The following is a 22,120-nucleotide window of genomic DNA, read 5'->3' on the forward strand; positions in this document are numbered from 1 at the left end:
CATGATAAGAAAAGCAGACGATTCCATCACTGTCATATTCTTGTAAAATACCAATTTCTTAGCTTTGAAAATCTGATAACTCACACCAATCTGTGTTTGATGTATAAGATCCTTTATGATAATGCTGCTCCTCCACTAAAAGAATTCATATCTTTAGGCTCTGAAATGACAGCTCGAGCCACAAGATCAACAGTGCGAGGTGAATGCAGGATCCCTAAACGCAGGACAGTATTTGGAAACTCTGCTTTTTCTTGTATGGCTGCTCGTCAGTGGAATATGTTGCCTGTAGAGCTAAAAAAACCCACAAATTTTTACACGTTCACACGCCAAGCAAAGAAATGGCTTTTATCAAATCAAATCTGTCTTCACATCTGACCAGATATATGTATGTGTGTGTGAATATGTGTTCTAAGGTCTAAGTATTTGAAAGGTGTGAATATGAACTTTTGTATTTTTTTTTTTTTTTTGTGTGTGTTATGCTGTTTTTTGTTTGTAAATTCTATTACTTATGTATGTTTTATATTCTGTAGCTTAACATCAGCCTGCCCAGGGACTACGGGTGAAAAGTAGCTCTTGAGCTAAAACCCGGTACAATGCATCTCTCCCTTTGAGGTTAATGTTTATTGTGCGCTGTCCCTGTCTCTTTAAAATAAAAAAATAAAAATAAATAAAAAAGGGCCATGGCATGCAGAGCGGAGGCAGCTTGCCCACAGGCTCTGTAAGCTTTCTCCGTCAGATTTGCGGAGAATTTACAGGCCTGGGATGGGAGACGCAGATCACCACGCCAGCCGGCGGCCGTTGGACACAACTGCATCGCAACGGACCGCTCGACTGGCGGGATCCCCGTGTAACCCCTAGCTTCCCTGCCATCCAGGGTGGTGAAAGCGGACGAGGGGCCAGGTCTCAAGCGAACACTATACGGCGTCCGCCAGGACTTGGTCACTTCATCGTGCACTTCTGGGAAGAATGGCATTGGAGCGGGGCGCTGAGGACCAGCGCGGCCAGCTCTGAGGTACCAATCATCCAGCCGAGAAGGACCAGGGCAGGGCGGGGAAGCCCTTATCGTGATTCTCAGATCACCCTGCCTACATGCCGACGCACCGTCATTCCGACCAGCACAGGAAAAAACGGCCGCACGGGGCATAGGGGAGGGGACCCCCGCTCCCTGAGAACCAAGGAACGAGAGTCTCAATCTCAGCACCGCGATAGTCATGTTCCCACAATGAGAACATGAACCATCTACAAAAGCTGCTTCAGCGTGCTGAACGCCCAAATGTATTAATATATAGCCATACATGGGGAATGCATATATTGTAATATATTGAAAAATATAAGCACTAGTTTCCCAAATATGGAAATGTATTATGTAAAATATTACATTATATTTTGCAGTATATTCTCATATATTTTCCCCCCCGTAAGGGTCAGTGTTCCGTAAGGGTTCCTTAAAGGATGGTGTTGATATTAGTTGCCCAAGCATTTTATCCATTATTAATTATAGTCTCCAGAATGGGATTGTACCACTTTGAAAGCAAGCTAGTGTTTAGCCCGTCTAAAAACAAACAAACAAACAAACAAACAAACAATAATGAATCTGGACCCACATGATTCAAAAAACTATCTATTAAAAACTAAGATATTAGACAAAGTTGTTGTGAGATAACCAAAAATAACATTTTAAATGAATTTTAATATGGTTGTGGATGTAGTATGGAGTTCGACATAAGTGGCCTCTGGTCTCAGGTAATTTAAAATAAATGGCCGTTTTCCAAATGGACCCGAGAAAATAATGTAATTTATTACTGACCCTCATGTCGTTCCACACTCATATTTTTGATGAAATCCAATGGCTCAGTGAGGCCTCCATAGCCAGCAATGGTACTTCCTCTCTCAAGATCCATAAAGGTACTAAAAACATATTTAAATCAGTTCATGTGACTACAGTGGTTCTACCTTAATATTAAAGTGACGAGAATATTTTTTGTGTGCCAAAAAAACAAAACAACGACTTTTCAACAATATCTAGTGATGGCTGATTTCAAATCACCTGACTTTGCCGCACCGAACCACTGATTCAATTTGTAAAGCTCCGAAGTTTCATTTAGCAGTGTTTTGAAATCATTTTAATGCCATCATCAAATCACAACCATCGTGACCTGGCCTGTGCTTCCCAAAGCATTGTAAGCCTACAGTAAGTTAATCATCAACTCATGCTAGCGATGCTTTTGGGAAATGCAGCCCAGGTCATAGTTTCTCTGGCCAAAACAAATGTGCTTTACTGAATTTACTTAAGATGGATACTGACACCATTTTCTTTAAGAGCTGCTGTGCAGCCACAATTATATACCAGTTATCAATGTAAAGCTGCTTTGACACAATCTGCATTGTAAAAATCGCTATAGAAATAAAGGTGACTTGACTTGGATAGATGTAGTAAATCCCACTGACTGTTTCTCTAGTTCCAGATGTCAGAACAGTCAAATAGGATTAATTTACAGTCACCTCCCAATTCAACAGGGAGAAGAGCTGCCAAAAACAGCATCATCTACAAGAGACACAGAGAGAAAGAGATGAACATCAAGAGATGAACATAACACTGAAAATCTGATTGACACAATGAAGGAAACCAATAAACATACTGCCATGTTCTCAATCTCTCCTCAGTAGGGTCACAGCTGCAGAGATTGGTGTTTGATCTAAAAATATGTTACAAATTGTAAGAACATGAATGCCCAGACTGTCTTTATTAAAATCAGTAACTCACCGTTTGTGTTCTTCAGTGTTTGATGACACAAACACGTCTTGAATATCTGATTTTCAAACTCCTTCTCTGCATGTCAAAGTCCATTTGTGGCAATCTTTAAAAAAAATATTCTTCCAGCAGCTGTTTTCACATTTACAAAACATCCAAAATGTCTGGAGATTCCCTTCTCCTACGAAGCAGAGTACGTTTTTGAATTCAAAGATGTGGATGTTAATTTTTTTTACTCCTGTAAAACTTTAAGACCACAAAAACACTCAAATGACAGCAAACATGAGATATCAAATCACTTTAATTCACACAGAACGTTACATATGTTGGATATTTAGGTGAACTTCAGGTGATCTAGTGGTGAGGAGAGAGAGAAGGAAATGAGGGAGCGGTGCAAACCTTGCCAAGTGAACTGTGCAACCAATGGTACGTGTTGATTGTTCAAAGTGTTTTATTGTGTGGTTTGTTTCCCACAATTACTTGATTTCATCATCCAAAACTCTGTTGCATGGTGCAAAACATAATTTTTGCCCAGCTCCAGGGCTTTTGTTAAAACTACAAGTCAGTTTAGGTTTTTTCACCTTTCCACTGCACAGACACCAAAATGTTACTAAAAGACCATCTTCCCATTGGTGAATTATACCCTTTTAACTTTGCTGGACTGTTTTGCTTATTGTGTATCTTTATGCCTGTTTTTGTCAAACACATTGAATAAATAAATGTGTTATATTATTAAGCATTTCTATTTTTAATGATAATTAGGCCCACTATAAAGAAGATTTTGTCTAATGGAAAGATTCCATGGATGTAAAAGCTTCTTCATGGATATGTGTTTGTTCTCTATTTCTGTCACCTCTGGAGAATACAGGTGAGGAAAAACACGACATTTCTGGTAAGCGAACACAGTGAGGAGTCCGAAATCACTGGTTTTTGCACTTGTAGTTCTCTGTGGGGATTTTAGGGAATGGATGTTTAAGTGCACTGGAATGATTTTGACACAATAGGGCCGTCCAAGCGAAGAAGACTCATCTGATCAACACACACCCTGTCTGTGAACCCTGTTGTCCGTCACCAGGTGGAGCCCTCATTCAACATCTTGAGTATGTAGGTCATGACATCTTTAGTTCCTGCCAGTAATTGTTTGATGGTTATTCATAATAGAAACACATGCATTTTCTCAAAGTCAATTGCCTTGCAGCTCTATATCAGACACTATATATCTTATCTTGGGATTATGTATATTACACTTGTCACTCGTGTTACCCTTGATTTTCATTTTTTTATTTTGTAGAAACTATGGAAACAGCAAAGACCTTTAATATGTGTTTTGTAAGATAGATGACCAACTGTTTGAATACATTAATCGACAGAAAACGAATCATTGTTATATACTGTTGCTCAACACAGTAAGTCTTATTGTTTAAATCTCGGATACGCTTGATGGGAAGAAGAGGAAAAAGAGTCGTCTGCAGCGTTATAAAAGCTCCACTGCTCTCGAACCGTGTGTTGCGCTTGTCTCTCTCAAAATTACATATTGTGCCTTTATGCAGAGGAAATATGGCACATTTTATAATGCAGCCGTATGCTAAAATGCTTTCAGTTATTTTATTACATCAATCTACACATTTAAAAAACAGATTTGACTTTGCAAATGTGTTAAAAAGAAAAAGAACTGAAAAATCACCTAAATGTATGTATTCAGACACTTTGCTATTGTGATATTGTAATATTTGTTGAATGTATATTTTAATCATTCACAGAGACACCAGATGAACATGACGATCTCTTTTAACTCATCCTCTTGATCTTTTTCAACAGGTTATATCCACACACATTTCCAGACGGAGAGCGCCCTCAACAGGTAAGGAGTAATTACACAATTACCATACATCACATCTCCCTTCTTAAATGTCAAGATTTAATTAATTAAACAACTCCACAAACAGCATATTATCTCATTAACTTTAACTCTATATAGAGAGGGACCATGTGTACTCTGAACAGAGTTGATTTAACTCTGGGGATTTTGCTGTGTATTATATGCAATGCAACATAACATCTCTCATGTTTATGATTTGAATGTTATTCCTGCAGAAGTAGAGTAAATCCTCATGATTGTGAAACAACAACTCAACCTAATGACTTTATTTGAAAATGGACATTGGGAAGAAATTAGATTAGATTAAATTTAATTAAAATTAGATGAACCCTTTCACACATAAGTTTAAAATATTCTGACTGAGCTCCCAGAGTTAAAGTCCCCCTAAAATCAAAATGTACGTTTTTTAGCTTTTAGTATGAATATGTTAGCCTTAAGGTTATGAATAAACTGGTGTGTTCCAAAACAATGACAAAATCGTATTTAGGAGATATAAGCATTAAAACGTACAGTCTCTCACTTGTGCTAAAATGGATCACAGATTTTCATGACATCACATCACACTTCAGCTTCTCTTCGGCTAAATCTTCGGTCCAATCAAATGCACTATAGAATTTGAAGTCCCGCCCCTCCTACACTGTAAACAGATGCTGAAGCTGCAGCTAAAATCTGTCATTTGTTCACACATTTACTAGTTTCTACATGGTGACTGGCACACAGTGCACTATAAAGAGAACAGGGAACGATTCAGACAGTGTATATTTGCTTTCCATTAATGCGAATTAAGTCCATTTTTGCGTTAGTGTGTACATGTGTACCACCGCAGCACGATCACTGTCTAATCTGGTCCAGAGACACAAGAGAACACAGAGCGGATCATATATCATAGTCGGCTCAGACCACAAAAGGGTCATACCTCGTATATGGTAACATTTTGGCTTCACAAGTGTTGGAAAAAAGCTATATGATTTTCATGTTTATAGCATTCTACCAAAATAGTGACATGTTTAACTATTGGAATACATATTGGTCAAATAATAATTATAGGTAGTTTGTTCAGACACTGGCCATGAAAATATTCCACCCTGTTAGGGACATATACATAGTTATCACAATATGTTAATAATGTAAATGTTAAACAATAATGAGCTTTTCTTGGATAGTACAAACCCGATTCCAAAAAAGTTGGGACACTGTACAAATTGTGAATAAAAACAGAATGCAATGATGTGGAAGTTTCAAATTATATTCAAATTATAATTATAAGTATTCAAACACTGACAATATAATTTATCATATAATATAAATATTTTAATTTGTTATAAATAAAGTGTTCAGAAATAAAGTTATCAAACTCTTTACAGTCGTAACTGCATAAATGATAAATTAAATATCGACTAATCTGTTGCCTCTGTTCTTTGATTTCTTGATTCCTTTGTTTGCTGCTGTGACTTTAAGACCTGTGCCTGCTGCACATGGCTCAGATCTGATGTGCATCTCATTTTCTCACCACTCTTTAAGTTCATTTAAGATGTTATTTAACTCATTTAAGACTGCGCTTATGAGAATACTCATACTCTCATGCTGTCTGTGAATGTCATGTTTTCACAGACAGCATTCTCGTTTGTCTTGTGGTACTTGAATGGTTTAAAAGTATTTGCGTGAATAAGAGCATCATCATATGTAATGCTAGACAAATTATGATGGGAAAAAAATGGATGCTGCATTAATTGCAGGGCTCTGAACCGGTTCAAGGAAACGAAAACCAGAAACGGAACATAACCAGAAATGGAAATGAAATCAAATGTAATCGTTCTGAACAGAAACACCAATTTGAAATGTCCATTAACCGGTTAATAATGTTGTTTTATCGTTCCGTTTAATATTTTGATTTGGCAGTCAACCAATTATGAATTAAAATAGTACAGCCTATGCAAATGTGTGTGAAACACCAGAGCTCAGGCTCTAAACTGAGTGAAATGACCACGCTGACGCGCTCACTCAGCTGTCAAGTCATCATAGGTTAGGTAAGTCACAATGGCAATGCCCTGGCATTCATTTTTCCGATGATATATGTCACCAACCGTCAAGCATTAGGCCTACATTTAAGTGAAAATGAATGGCAAGTAATATGCAGCTTGTTGTGTGTTTTGAAACCAGCGAAAATTGCAGGATAGTAGAACATAAGTTCACACAACGCCATGTCTTGCACCTGCAGCGCTTCTGTGAACATAGTAAATAAAACTATAGGCTACATAACATATATAAAATAAAAAGGAATGTTTAGGCCGATCCACAAGTTTCCTATGCCCCATGAGGCCTTGCGTCAAAAGTGGGAGCGCCTTCTGGTTGGAAGTAAACAAGCGGGACTGACATTCATTCAACAGTTGACAGTCATTCAAGATTTAGCGATCCAAACTTGCTGAAGTTTGGCATTTACTTAAAGACTTAAGATTCAAGCATCAACATTTGAACAATGTTTTACAATAAAAAACAAAATATCATATGTTTGTCACTTTTCTGAGCATTTCTATTCATTTTCCTTGAAGTTATGCGATGATTGCAATCCGAGGAGGTTTGAGCGATCTCTCCGTCTCACTATACTGTTATCCTTTCAGCCAGAGCAACGGAGGGAGCTCATGAGAAGAAAAAAGGAATTATGAGTTATACGAGTTAACCGGAGGGTGTGACATGTAGATGCATTAGTCCAGTATCAACAAAAGCACAAGGAAGAGACAGATAAAACATTTAAACCAGGGGTGCCCAACCCTGTTCCTGGAGATCTACCTTCCTGCAGAGTTCAGCTCCAGCCCAGCTCAACACACCTGTCTGTAATTATTAACTGCTCCTAAAGATAATTAGCTGATTCGGGTGTGTTTTATCAGGGTTGGAGCTAAACTTTGCAGGTAGGTAGATCTCCAGGAACAGGTTTGGGCACATCTGATTTAAACCAACAACATTTATTTGTAAAACACATTTGATCAATATAGATTGATCCAAAGTGTTGTACAGAGTACAAAGCCGGTCTACACAATAAACAATTACACGTTCCCAAAAGATAAAGAATAAAAGTATGATTTAAGAGTAGATTTAAAAATGTCCAATGAGGGAGCAGACCTCACATGATAGGGGAGACCATTCCAAAGCTTGGAGCCACAGAAAAGGCCCCGATCTAAGTGCCCTAGCAGGACAGTATAACACAAGAAGATTACTTATATACCTTGGTGCAATGCCGAACAATACCTTAAATACAAACATAAGGATTTTAAAATCAACTCTGAATTTAATTGGAAGCCAGTGAAGGGACACTAAAATAGGGAAGATATAGTCACTCTTTTTAGACCCAGTCAAGAGTCTTGCAGCCGTATTTTGGACATCTTGATAACGAAGATTGAGGGAGACGAGAATAAAGAGTTTCAATAATCTAATCGTGATGTTACAAGTGCATGAATCACAACTACTAAACCATTTCTGGAAAGAAGATTCTTCAACTTTGCAATAGATCTTAAGCTTCCTCTAATAACAGCAATAATTTGTTTATCAAAAAATTGAAGAGCCAAAGATCACTCCAAGGGTTTTGATTTGTTTGTGTACATTGGTTGAGAGAGAACCTAACTTAGCTTTGAGATCAGGGGGAAAATTTGCAGGACAAACTAAAATTAAAACCTCTGTTTTATCTTAATTTAGCTGCAGAAAATTATTTGTCATCCACCTCTTGATAACATTTACACGTATCAGTAATAACACATCAAATGAAACTGTGGTGTTAAGCCTTACTGGAAGGTAAAACTGAGAAACTGCATAACAGCCATATGAAATGTTGTATTTGGGTCATTCCTGGTATTTGGTAACATTTTGGCTTCACAAGTGTTGGAAAAAAAAGCTATATGATTTTCATGTTTTTCATTCTACCAAAATAGTGACATTTTTAACTATTAGGAATACATATTGGTCAAATAATAATTATAGGTAGATTGTTCAGACACTGGCCATGAAAATATTCCACCCTGTTAGGGACATATACATAGTTATCACAACATGTTAATAATGTAAATGTTAAACAATAATGAGCTTTTCTTGGATAGTACAAACCCGATTCTAAAAAAGTTGGGACACTGTACAAATTGTGAATAAAAACAGAATGCAATGATGTGGGAGTTTCAAATTTCAATATTTTATTCAGAATACAACATAGATGACATATCAAATGTTTAAACTGAGAAAATGTATCATTTTAAGGGAAAAATAAGTTGATTTTAAATTTCATGGCATCAACACATCTCAAAAAAGTTGGGACAAGGCCATGTTTACCACTGTGTGGCATCCCCTCTTCTTTTTATAACAGTCAGCAAACGTCTGGGGACTGAGGAGACAAGTTGCTCAAGTTTAGGAATAGGAATGTTGTCCCATTCTTGTCTAATACAGGCTTCTAGTTGCTCAACTGTCTTAGGTCTTCTTTGTCGCATCTTCCTCTTTATGATGCGGCAAATGTTTTCTATGGGTGAAAGATCTGGACTGCAGGCTGGCCATTTCAGTACCCGGATCCTTCTTCTACGCAGCCATGATGTTGTAATTGATGCAGTGTGTGGTCTGGCATTGTCATGTTGGAAAATGCAAGGTCTTCCCTGAAAGAGACGACGTCTGGATGGGAGCATATGTTGTTCTAGAACTTGGATATACCTTTCAGCATTGATGGTGCCTTTCCAGATGTGTAAGCTGCCCATGCCACATGCACTCATGCAACCCCATACCATCAGAGATGCAGGCTTCTGAACTGAGCGCTGATAACAACTTGGGTTGTCCTTGTCCAATTTAGTCCGGATGACATGGCGTCCCAGTTTTCCAAAAAGAACTTCAAATTTTGATTCGTCTGACCACAGAACAGTTTTCCACTTTGCCACAGTCCATTTTAAATGAGCCTTGGCCCAGAGAAAACGCCTGCACTTCTGGATCATGTTTAGATATGGCTTCATTTTTGACCTATAGAGTTTTAGCTGGCGAATGGCACGGTGGATTGTGTTCACCGACAATGTTTTCTGGAAGTATTCCTGAGCCCATGTTGTGATTTCCATTACAGTAGCATTCCTGTATGTGATGCAGTGCCGTCTAAGGGCCCGAAGATCACGGGCATCCAGTATGGTTTTCCGGCCTTGACCCTTACGCACAGAGATTGTTCCAGATTCTCTGAATCTTTGGATGATATTATGCACTGTAAATGATGATAACTTCAAACTCTTTGCAATTTTTCTCTGAGAAACTCCTTTCTGATATTGCTCCACTATTTTTGGCCGCAGCATTGGGGGAATTGGTGATCCTCTGCCCATCTTGACTTCTGAGAGACACTGCCACTCTGAGAGGCTCTTTTTATACCCAATCATGTTTCCAATTGACCTAATAAGTTGCAAATTGGTCCTCCAGCTGTTCCTTATATGTACACTTAACTTTCCCAGCCTCTTATTGCTACCTGTCCCAACTTTTTTGGAATGTGTAGCTCTCATGAAATCGAAAATGAGCCAATATTTGGCATGACATTTCAAAATGTCTCACTTTCAACATTTGATATGTTATCTATATTCTATTGTGAATAAAATATAAGTTTATGAGATTTGTAAATTATTGCATTCCTTTTTTATTCACAATTTGTACAGTGTCCCAACTTTTTTGGAATCGGGATTGTATATGTCCCTTATGCCATCTTAGTATTTCTTTATTCTTGAAACAATAACAAAACAATTATTGATTAATAGAATATGTCTTGATTTTTAAGAACAGGTACTTTTTTGTGCCCATTTTTTGCCAATAGGATGGTAAATAATATATATATATATATATATATATATATATACATATAATTTTTTTTTTTTTTTTTTTTTTTTTGCTGAAAAGCATATATATGCTGTTAGTGCTCCTCACCTCACAAAATAAGACAAAAATATGCCAAACATTTAACGTTGCTGTCAAATTATTATTTGAAATTACTTGTCTGACAGGGTGGAACGGAACATAACAGGGTGGAACACCAGTGTTAACAGCTTCTAACCGTGGATGAGCTTTCCGTCATTGTCCTGCGTGGTTTGTCATCTGTAAGGTGTGCAACTGCACCTCTATAATATTGTTTCAAAACAATAAAAAAAAAAAAAAAAAATCCAGATTTCCTTTGGGGGAGGGACACAAAAAATAGCTATGGTGGCAAAATGTTGGCAAAACAATTCTCTGTTCAAATGGCTAGAGAAATAATTACAAATTAGACATAATAAATGATTATTTTATTTATATTTGATTAAAAATAAAGATGCTATAGCCTTTTTAATAAGTTTATCTTGATTAGTCAGTATCTTTATATTATTATTACAATTTGAGTTCCAGAAAACTAGTAATGATGTGGCTTTGACAGTTACAGATTTGAAAAGCAAAAAGTCGGGAAAAAAGAACTTTAAACTCTAATGCAAAGAACCATCTCAGCATATGAACTACATGAAGGTTCCTCAAATCGGGTGCTGGATGGCCATTGGCCACTACCCTGCAGAGTTTAGCTCCATTCCTGATCAAACACACCTGAACGAGCTAAACAGGGTCTTCAGGATAACTAGAAAATCACAGGTGAGTTTGATCAGGGTTTGAACTAAACTCTGAAGGGAAGTGGCCCTTCAGGACCGGATTTGAGGAACCCTGAACTACATGTAAAGAACCTTTAAATGAACATTTAGCTATTTAAAGTAAAAAGGTCTTCTTTGGCAAAACCATGTGTCTTTAATAGAGGCTTACTTTCTTAAAACTTCAATTGAAAATTTTATACCGTCACATGCATAATCATATACATACCCAACACTTGATTCTTCCTGGTTACTGGTACCTGGTACTTCTCTTTCCTTCCCTTTGTTTTTAATCCTCCTTTTTTGAAATTTCTCTCGGATCTCTTTTGACTCCATTGCTGCTTAACGAACCCTGTAATTGCATCTGCAAATTAGTGCCTGACAAAAAAAAAACACACTATAAAACACTATATTATTTTTTATTACTCGACCCGTGGATTATCTTATTACAAATAGACCCCTTAAAAGTTTGTAAACATTGCAACATTTCCTGGTGGGCGGGGCTTAGCTGGAGGCAAAAAGAGACGCTGGACTCAATGTTGACAAGCGTAAGCTAGCATGTTTTAGGAGGGATTTATTAAACATAGATGCAGAAGAAGGTTCAGAACTGTCCGAATATGTACAGTCACTGACTCTGCGGGACCGTGACAGCTATTTTTGTAAATTAACTTAAGTTTTGGATATTTCCTAGACAACATATGAATTACTTTCGGGTGGTTCGGGGAATTTAAGGCTTATTGTCGTGAGGGTGACGTGACATAGGCGATTAAGGGGTCTATTAGATGTAGTTTCTAACACCATGTATTATCATAGAAAATTATGATGACTGAGTCTGATATCAGCTGGAACACATGCGGACTTCCTTTTATTTTTCTCGTAGTCCTTTTGTCTATACCACTTCACCACCTGCTCACCCACTGCTCCATACAGCCTATGCAGGAAATGCATAACAAATCTGTTTTCAAACAGCTCGAATATCACACATAGTAAGTCAAAGAATGGTTTTAATGCAGTACACCAACAGCCAACAAACATTTAAAAGATATTAACTCATGATTGCTTAGTTACACAGTGGAATGTTGTAAAATGAGACAAAGTCCAATGTTTCCCCTTCAGAAGCACTGTAATGTTTCTAAGACACACGTTTGATCTTCATGCTGATGGATTTCATAGTGACAGCGTGACTGTTCCTCCAGGTGAGCCAAACATTTCCAATGGCGTAATGAGTATCATCTTCTCCCCATAAATACACACCGTTGGGGTTTGTATAGTGACAGGCTGCGTACCAAAATGCCCCGAGATACAGTTTGGCACAATTCTTCTCAGAGGGGTCTTGATCTTTGTCAAAAGTGGAGAACTTCTGATCATTATGAACAGATAAAGAGTCGCCTGCAGAGAAGAAAAGCATCAATGAGGACATTAACATCATATTTATATGAAGAATATTTAGTGAAATTACAAAAACATTTAATAGTGGATGAACAAGTGCCTTCAAGTGTGAAAGTATGAAAGTGTCCTACCTGCTCCTCCATCCTTGAACCCTGAAACATGTAGTTTATACCCGTCAGTTTCACAATCCACAGAGAAGGACGAGTATTGAGCAAAACCTTTCCTTCCGGTGAAGTCCTCCAGATCCACTCTCAGCATGTACTTCCTGTTACGTGTCAGCTGGTACATGTTCTCCAGCCCTGTTCACACACACACATGAAGAACATGTTCAACCAAACACATGATCATCCACACAAACGGACACTCACTGTGAGATCTTACCCAGCCAGTATTCGCTCTCCACATTCCCAAATCCTCTCTTGTACTGATTCCACGGCCGATAGAAATTAATACTGCCGTCCATTCTCCTCTGAATCACCTGTGATGGGTTTATATAGAAGATATGATTCATAATGTATGTTCTGATGTGTGTTTAATGATCTAAAGTCAAATTCGTACCGTCCATCCTCCGTTGTCTTCATCTTTCCCACCTGAGATCATGTCACAGTAAACCCAGACAGGAAAGCCACTCCCTGGATAGATGGAGTAAATCCCACTAACTGTTTGTCCTGCTTTATAAAGGTCAGAACAGTCGACCGGCGTGTTTTCATCAGTACTGCATCCGCTCACCAGAACAACAGAGAGAAGAACTGCTAGAAACACCATCATCTAAACAAGACAGAGAGAGAAAGATATGAACATCACACTGAAATACAGTTGAATCCCTCTGTATGAATGTAGAGTTGTTGATGAACTTACTGTCATCTTCTCAGTCTCTCCTCAGTAGATCACAGTAGAGATTTGTTTTATCACGACGAAAATAATATTATGTCTGTTTTCTGAAAGTTGTATAAATGTCAGAATGTTCTGTGAGGTAAATGAATAATATTACAGTAACTCACCGTTTGTGTTGTTCAGTTTGACAGACACTCTTTATATATCAATCAGATTCTCAGGCTCCTCCTCTGTGTCACAGAAGAAATTTACATAACAAACACATTTTGGATTCAAATAAAGTCTTCTGCATCCTTGATGTAAGTTAAACATGCAGTGACTGACCCAATTGTATTTTATATATTCAGTAAATCTGACTGGATCCGGGTGATTTAGTTTAGAGATACAATTTGTAGTTTGTATTAATTTCCTTAATGATTAATTGTAATTTTGGGTGTAAATGTGGTCTCTCTCATAATGTACATTAAATTTCATGAATGTTCCCTGTTTTGTTTGACATGTTTTCTGTATCTTCTTCTTCTGATTCTTCTTCTTGAATGGATGTCTATGGCAGCACATAAAACAATTTGGTCAAAAGTGATGAACATTGGCACACAGATAGAAGAGAGTCTGAACATTGACCATAGCAAATTTGGAGTCTCTATCTCAAACCCTCTAGTACCACCAATGGGTCAAAATTGCACTGATGTTTACATTAATAATTTTTGAAGAATAAAACACATTTTTTTTTTTTTGCTTCTTCTAAAACTTTTGTTCAGTTCCTGCTAAATTATGCACAGTTTCAGAACAGCGCTAACTACTGGTTAAGAGATATGAATAATGGCTTTTTAAATGTATAACTTTAATATTAATTATAATTACAAAATAACTTTTATAATTATTATTTTGACCAGAAATCACAAATGTGTCTCTTTAGATTCTGTGACATATAGAGTTGAGTGATACCCAATTTTCACTTCGGCCATTTGGGGCATCAGCCTTTTTTGTTGCATGTGTTATCACCACAGTGCCCTGAAGGAGCCTGAGAAGTTTGGGGCCAGCACCACCTAGTGGAAAAAACATGTAAATACATGCTTATAACTTTTGTCCTGATTGACCTTTTATTGAACAAAACTTGTCTCCTTACATTTATCTGGACATGTCAAGTACAATGATACCAAACTTGACATAGTTTGCCCTACGGCCTGTCCGCCATTTTGATTTATCACTTTAACTTCTTTTTGCAAATTATTTCTAGGCTGTTCACCAATTGTAATGAAACCCCTGAAATAATAACCTGCGTAGTTGAGTTCTGTAATGAATTAGGAAACATGACATTTTTGATTCTCTGTGACAAAAAAATGGGGGTGCCATGTTTTTAAGTGCACAATAATATAAATAGCTATAACTCTTGAACAGAATGATATATTTTCACAAACTTTAATGCACTTATGTAAGGGCCCACACTGAGGACACAGAGAATAAATAGTGGGCCATAAAGCATGCAATTGGCTCTAAATACCAAAACGTTGTTCCAAATTACTTTAAAATTGGCATGCAGTGTCTTTGTCCAAGGTGCCATCAGAGTGCTTGAGAAAATTTGTGTGTCTTTAAAAACATGGCCACGATCAGCCAAACAGTATCCAGCAGTTATTAGAAAACGTTAACAGAAGTCGATTAGGTTAAAACGCAGTGGACTCATTTGACCTGAGAGAATTGTGCAATAATTATATAATGCAACAACAATAATGCAATACAAGCCAACCCATTTGTGCCCAAATTTTTCTGAACGGTTTCGTGCATATAGTCATGTTAATAGTGTCCTATGTGAACATGTTCTGCATTTATTTTCCCCAGGTTTTTTTTTTCTTGAAAATTTAAAAGGAGGAGAACATTTGGCATCTAACTCAAAATAACTGCTTTCAACAGATCAATCTTTATGCATAAACAAACAGATTTATTATGTATAAAAGTTGAAGAACATTCAATGTGAACCCAAAAAGGCGGAATCTATCTTATAATCTCTTGAATATGAAAAAACAATAAACAACAAATCCATTTGTCTTAAAGTGTTGGAACATAGTGCAGAACAAAGTGCAGCCATTAGGTTGCCCCAGCAGGGCAGTGTGTATCAAAAAGTTAAATGAAAATAAAAAAAATAAAGCTATTAGGTTGCTTTAACCCAGCAGTTGGGTTAAATGTTTGATCAACCTGCTGGGTAGTTTTATTTAACTCAACTATTGTTTAACAATGACTGTATTGCTTGCTTAAAATGAACCCAAAGTATGTTGGAAAATAACATTTATTTAATGTTTAATAAATGAGCATTTATTAATAAGTTTAATGAATAATAATTAAACATACACTCTAAAAAATGTTTGGTTAAAAACAACCCAAGTTGGGTTGAAAATGGACAAACCCAGCAATTGGGTTGTTTTAACCCAGTGGTTGGGTTAAATGTTTGCCCAACCTGCTGGGTAGTTTTATTTTATTTATTTTATTTTATTTTATTTTAACTACTGATTAAAATGACTATATGGCTGGCTTAAAATGAATCCAAAATAGGTGAGAAATTAAAAATCAGACACATAATTACTAGAGGCAACAATGATAATCAAAAGGTGTACATTTATTAATAAGCAATTTAATAAATGTTTATTATTTATTATTCATTATCTTATTAATAAATGCTCATTTATTAAACATATTAATAAATGTTAATTTCCAGCATATTTTGGGTTCATTTTAAGCAAGCAATACAGTAATTTTTATACAACAGTTGAGTTAAATAAAACTACCCAGCACGTTGGGCAAACATTTAACCCAACCACTGGGTTAAAACAACCCAATTGCTGGATTTGTCCATTTTCAACCCAACTTGGGTTGTTTTTAACCCAGCATTTTTCAGAGTGTAGACATTTATTAAATTGCTTATTAATAAATGTTCACCTTTTGATTATTATTGTTGCCTCTAGTAATTATGTGTCTGATTTTTAATTTCCAACATATTTTGGGTTCATTTTATGCCAGACATATAGTCATTTTTTTAACAATAGTTGAGTTAAATAAAACAACCCAGCACGTTGGGCAAACATTTATCCCAACCACTGGGTTAAAACAACCCAATCACTGGGTTTGTCCATTTTCAACTCAACTTGGGTTGTTTTTAACCCAGCACTTTTTAGCGTGTATGTTTTAGGTGGGATATTATTAAAGCAAAAAGTACTAAACAAGACCAATAACCTTGATTTATTAACCTATCCACAGCATACCCCATTTCCCCATAATATACAGTTGTGCTCAAAATTATTCATATACCCTTTGTAAATAAGACCAAAGAAGGCTGTGAAAATAAATCTGCATTGTTCATCGTTTTGATCTTTTATTTTTAAAAATGTACAAAAATCCAACCTTTCATTGGAGGATAAGAATTTTAAATGGGGGTAAATCACATTATGAGAGAAATGTTTTTCTCTAATACACACTGCTTGCAATTAATCATACCCTTTTATTCAATTCTTTTTGCCAAGATAACAGCTCTGAGTCTTCTTCTATAATGCTTGATGAGTTTGGAGAACACCTGACAAGAGATCAGAGATCATTCCTTCATGCAGAATATCTCCAGATCTTTTCAGAAAGGCCTAAAAGTTCTCAGGTAACTCTCGATTTTGGATACTCTCCGCTACCCTCTGAATGGAAAGAACAGATATCAGCCTTGTTCATCTCCAGCCTGAGGTTTATGCTCTGAACAACATGGATTATGGGCACACTGATCATGTGAATCACAGAATCAGACTGAGTGACGAGACTCCTTTCAAGCATGTTTGAGTCAGTGTTTCCATGGTCTTTCACCTACATCAGTTGAGTAAATCCTCTTCCAATAAAACTGACTCATGCGTGTTTGACCTCTTTAGGCCACAGGCCTGTTTGGGTCAAATTCAGTCTGTTAATCTGTGATCTATTATTTGGGGTTTTGCTTGTGTGGTTTGGGTATTTATGGAAAACTATTTATGGAGACTCCACAATTTTAGGATTACTGGTGATTAAGTGGACAGTATTTAGAGACATTCTTCTGTGCATACTGAGGTTTTATCAATCATTAATAGGAACTGGGAATTTCCATGCTTTCCCATTTTGGATGATTCTTAAATTTGGAAAAAATGTTTTCCCAAAATTGCTTCAAACGGACTTTAACAGGGAGGAGGAGCTTGAACATCAGATATTTAAAGGAGAGTTTGTCTCGTCTACAACTGGAAAACACAAACGGTGAGTTACTGGCTTGTTCTCCAAAGCTTGTCTGGACATTCAGAAGTTTATATTTTATACAAATGGTCTGAGTAAAGAATTCTTTCTTCTTTTTTTTAAAGAAACAAACATCTCTGCTGTGATCTACAGAGGACAGGTTGAGAAGATGGCAGTAAGTTCATCTGTTTCATTTTTTTGTCAGTCACATACATTGACATGGTTTTTATCTTCATTTCAGACTGATGTTCACTTCTTTCTCTCTCTTGTGCAGATGTTGTTGTTGGCGGCTCTTATCCCTGTTATATTGGGCTGTGAGTGTGATCGTGATGTAGACAAGCCGATTGACTGTTCTGACCTTTATAAAGCAGGACAAACAGTCAGTGGGATTTACTCCATCTATCCAGCAGGTGACGTTCCTGTCTGGGTTTACTGTGACATGATCTCAGATGGGAAAGATGAAGATAAAGGAGGATGGACGGTATGAATGTGACTTTAGATCATTAAACACACATCAGAACATACATTATGAATCATATCTTCTATATAAACCCACCACAGGTGATTCAGAGGAGAATGGACGGCAGTGTGAATTTCTATCGGCCGTGGAATCAGTACAAGAGAGGATTTGGGAATGTGGAGAGCGAATACTGGCTGGGTAAGATCTCACAGTGAGTGTCCGTTTGTGTGGATGATCATGTGTTTGGTTGAACATGTTCTTCATGTGTGTGTGTGAACAGGGCTGGAGAACATGTACCAGCTGACACGTAACAGGAAGTACATGCTGAGAGTGGATCTGGAGGACTTTGAAGGAAGGAAAGGTTTTGCTCTGTACTCATCCTTCTCTGTGGATTGTGAATGTGCAGGATATCAGCTGAGTGTTTCAGGATTCACTGATGGAGGAGCAGGTATAGGACACTTTCATTCATTCTCAATGAAAACTCATTCCAGTTTGAGTTAATGTCCTCAATGATGCTCTTCTTCTCTGCAGGCGACTCTTTATCTGGCCATAATGGACAAAAGTTCACCACCTTTGATAAAGACCAAGACATCTATGATAGTAACTGTGCCAAACATTTCCTTGGGGCATTTTGGTACTCAAACTGTCACGGTACAAACCCCAACGGTGTGTATTTATGGGGAGAAGATCCCACCCATTACGCCATTGGAGCTGTTTGGTCAACCTGGAAGAATACTGCCGTCAGTATGAAATCCATCAGCTTGAAGATCAAACGAGTGTCTTAGAAACATTACAGTGCTTCTGAAGGGGAAACATTGGACTTTTTATCTTATGACATTTTAAGGTTTTCTTTTCTATTTTAATTGTGTAACTGAGCAATCTTGGAAATATATGTTGGCTGTTGGTGTAGCACATTTTATTTTGGTCATGTAAGGCTTGATTTTCCTGTTAAACGAAAACTGAGATCAAGCATCCTGCAATAAAGCAATAAAGCGTATCTGGAGAGAAGATCTTAAAAGAACAGCATAGGACAACGCCTTGCCCCCACACATTTACAGTATGCAACCCCCCCCACACACACACACGCAAACTCTCCTTCCCCCTGCCTCAAGTCACTGAAAGTTTATATTTTATGTATAATGTAACTTGTATATATATTGTTTTTCCCTTTCATGTTTGGTATCATTTTAAATGTCTCAGTGTGATTGGTAAAATGGTCTCATTTTCACAGCAGTCACTGGTATTATGAAGAAGATGGAAAACTAAGGAAAATTCTGTCCTCTTTTTGGGTGGTGTCTCTTCTCCTCTCCCCCAAAACAGGTGTTGGTGTAATAAACATTTACGATGCTTTTGTTCTGGTCCTGGTATTAAAGGTAAAGAGCAAAGCATTCATGTGGGATCTTCTGCAGGCCCCCACCCTGTGTATATATGCATTTCTTCGAGTAATTGATGTTATGCATTTAACATTTCTGAATTGGCTTCTAATTGTCTAATTGTAATGTAATTGGCATGATATATTTTTACTTGACAAATAAAAGGTTATATTTGGTTGATTCTGTATTATTCTTAATCCATTATTTTTAGTAGATCAAAGCGAAGGTATTACCTCAAATCTGTGTTCAGGATTGATCATACAGAAGGTTTAAAAGATGGAGCATATAGGGCACGTCAATTAAGTCCATTTCGATTTCTGACAATCACTGCCTTAAATAAGTTGCAGTTTTCGTAAATATATCAAAACTATGCTTTTTGTTATGAGTAAGCAGAGTGCGACCGACTTAAAGGTAGATATTTACCCTGCATCCAATGTTTAAGGTCAGACTGACGAGTTTGTGTCCGGGAAGAGTGCTCAAATCGCCCGAAGTAACTCTTCTAAAGCGATACCAGGACTGCAGTGAACGAAATAATTGAAGATATAAGGTAATCAGAATAATCGAATATCTAAATTAATACATAACAAATGATTAATTTCTAATTGGAAACACAACCTAAGAGTAATAATCATTTGAAATTGGAGTCAGATTAAATGAGTGAAATTAAGTGAACATTCAGAGACGCTGAAAAGGCATACACGCATTAACCTTCAGGCATACACGCATTAACCTTCGCCTTTGTAAAAGTGATCTGCTGATTTCTCATGCAACAACTTTGATGTACTCTATGCTGATCAGCCTTTTGGTCCTGTTTGTCCCAACTGTCTTGTCCCAGCCAGGCCTAGTAAAGTAACCTTGAGTGACCATCCACCTGATCTCAGCCTGAATTATTCCATTCAACACACAAACACATTATATATAATGGCATTAAATTTAAATACTGGCATCAAAAAGCACTAAATTAGATTTGATGAAACCTGTAGACCACATTCAGCAGCTGAACATCAAGAGAGCTTGCATCGAACAAAAGCAGAAGGGAAAAAAAACCTTGGCCTTGAACACACAAGGCCAAAAGAACAATTACACATCAATTTAGTTTAAACACAACTCCTAATAAAACACATCAAATAATATCCATGCATATACTCTGTGTGATAAATGTTCCCTTTGTTCAATAATTTCACTTAAATTGTGTGTACTTGTGTAAATATCCCCTTGTTTGACACACAAATGCACATTAACAGTTTCTTTTTACATAAACAACAACATTTATGTTTACGTTCCACACTAAGGCTTTATTTTTCGCTAATACTGCACCAAATAAACAATAATTTGATGAAACAAACTTAATATGAACAATATTGAAATGATAATAAATAAAAACATATTAACTCACCAACTCATTTACATATACATCAGAAGAACGTCTCGGTTACGTATGTAACCCTCGTTCCCTGAAGGAGGGAACGGAGACGTACGTCAGTAGTGACCGACGAATTGGGATATCGCTTAGAGAGCCCTATCAACTTCGTGTGAACTAAAACAAGCCAATGGAATTGGCGTGCGATATTTGCATAATGCGCACCGCCTCCGACAGGTGTATATAAATAGGAAGCAGATGCAATCGCACTCTGTTTTTCGCTGAGGAGACAACTGGTGTCCGCACATCAGCGAGGGTACAGAAACTGTGGCGACGGGACGTACGTCTCCGTTCCCTCCTTCAGGGAACGAGGGTTACATACGTAACCGAGACGTTCCCTTTCAGTCGGTCATGTTCAACGTACGTCAGTAGTGACCGACGAATTGGGATCCCAACTAAAGCGCCACAGTTACAAAACCCCTTCCAGTGCTCAACGCGAGCTCTGGCTGCCCATAGCACCGGAGGAATGGAGAAGGGGGCGAGCTCACGCCGAGGAGTTTACTGCTGTTTTACCTAATACCCACTAAGTAAACTAGACTACACTGGGGAAGCGAACCCGTAGGGGACGCTGCGGAGGCCACTACCTACCCAATGGGGGAGGAGTTTACGTGGAGAATACACATATGGACTGGCCCGGGGGGCAGTACGCATATGGAGTCCCTGGGATGGCTCCACCTGGGTAGGGGGAGACTCATCTGACAGGTGACAGCAGAGCTGGCTCTGCTAAGGGAAAGACACGGACTCGCCGTAGGGAGTTTTAAACCATGGACAATTACACATATGGGACCGCTCACGTAGAGGAGTCACGACATATGGACCCCAGCCAACAGACAGCGTCAGCGACGGATGTAGGCCTGGCATCAGACACTCCGCAATGTCCGAGCCGAAGGGGGAGGCGGAGGAATTCGACAGGGTTCGCCAAGCGGGTAACGCGACTGGAGTCAAAATATGGACGCATCCGGCCCAGGGGGCGGGAATGGCATTGCAAGCCGACACTTAGAGCGGGTTCAACGTGTCTACCGGCTAGTGGAAGCGAGTACACGGGAAGATACCGGCTCTACACATAGGCTATAGAATCTAGCGAACGTGTTAGGTGTCGCCCAGCCCGCAGCTCTACAGATATCTGTCAGCGAGGTGCCATGAGCCAGCGCCCAGGAAGAGGCCACCCCTCTGGTGGAGTGGGCTCTCAACCCGAGCGG

At 37.9% G+C, this 22,120-nt stretch overlaps 2 protein-coding genes across 2 annotated transcripts; one reads left to right on the forward strand and one right to left on the reverse strand.

Annotated features, from left to right (window-relative positions):
- Positions 1-12,141: 12,141 nt before the first annotated feature.
- On the reverse strand, positions 12,142-13,629 carry LOC125271167 (microfibril-associated glycoprotein 4-like). The gene is made up of 5 exons (XM_048195168.1): positions 13,472-13,629; positions 13,172-13,381; positions 12,995-13,091; positions 12,745-12,912; positions 12,142-12,613 (listed from the first exon to the last, which is right to left on the reverse strand). The coding sequence occupies exons 1-5, from the start codon at positions 13,475-13,477 to the stop codon at positions 12,357-12,359; spliced, it is 738 nt and encodes a 245-aa protein (XP_048051125.1). The 5' UTR covers positions 13,478-13,629; the 3' UTR covers positions 12,142-12,356.
- Positions 13,630-17,571: 3,942 nt separating this feature from the next.
- On the forward strand, positions 17,572-19,125 carry LOC125271141 (microfibril-associated glycoprotein 4-like). The gene is made up of 6 exons (XM_048195130.1): positions 17,572-17,692; positions 17,794-17,843; positions 17,943-18,149; positions 18,230-18,326; positions 18,409-18,576; positions 18,660-19,125. The coding sequence occupies exons 1-6, from the start codon at positions 17,587-17,589 to the stop codon at positions 18,911-18,913; spliced, it is 882 nt and encodes a 293-aa protein (XP_048051087.1). The 5' UTR covers positions 17,572-17,586; the 3' UTR covers positions 18,914-19,125.
- The last annotated feature ends 2,995 nt before the right edge of the window (positions 19,126-22,120 follow it).

Source organism: Megalobrama amblycephala, linkage group LG7, assembly GCF_018812025.1.
Source record: "Megalobrama amblycephala isolate DHTTF-2021 linkage group LG7, ASM1881202v1, whole genome shotgun sequence".
Lineage (NCBI taxonomy): Eukaryota > Metazoa > Chordata > Actinopteri > Cypriniformes > Xenocyprididae > Megalobrama > Megalobrama amblycephala.

Bases quoted from the DNA above. Each gene is read 5' to 3' on its own strand.
- LOC125271167 (XM_048195168.1), bottom strand. The intron at 12,913-12,994 runs GTAAGATCTCAC...GTGTGTGAACAG, and splicing joins GGAGAGCGAATACTGGCTGG to GGCTGGAGAACATGTACCAG. The intron at 12,614-12,744 runs GTAGGACACTTT...TCTTCTCTGCAG, and splicing joins GTTCAAGGATGGAGGAGCAG to GCGACTCTTTATCTGTTCAT.
- LOC125271141 (XM_048195130.1), top strand. From the start codon at position 17,587: ATGTTTTCCCAAAATTGCTTCAAACGGACTTTAACAGGGAGGAGGAGC. The intron at 17,844-17,942 runs GTAAGTTCATCT...TCTCTTGTGCAG, and splicing joins GACAGGTTGAGAAGATGGCA to ATGTTGTTGTTGGCGGCTCT. The intron at 18,327-18,408 runs GTAAGATCTCAC...GTGTGTGAACAG, and splicing joins GGAGAGCGAATACTGGCTGG to GGCTGGAGAACATGTACCAG.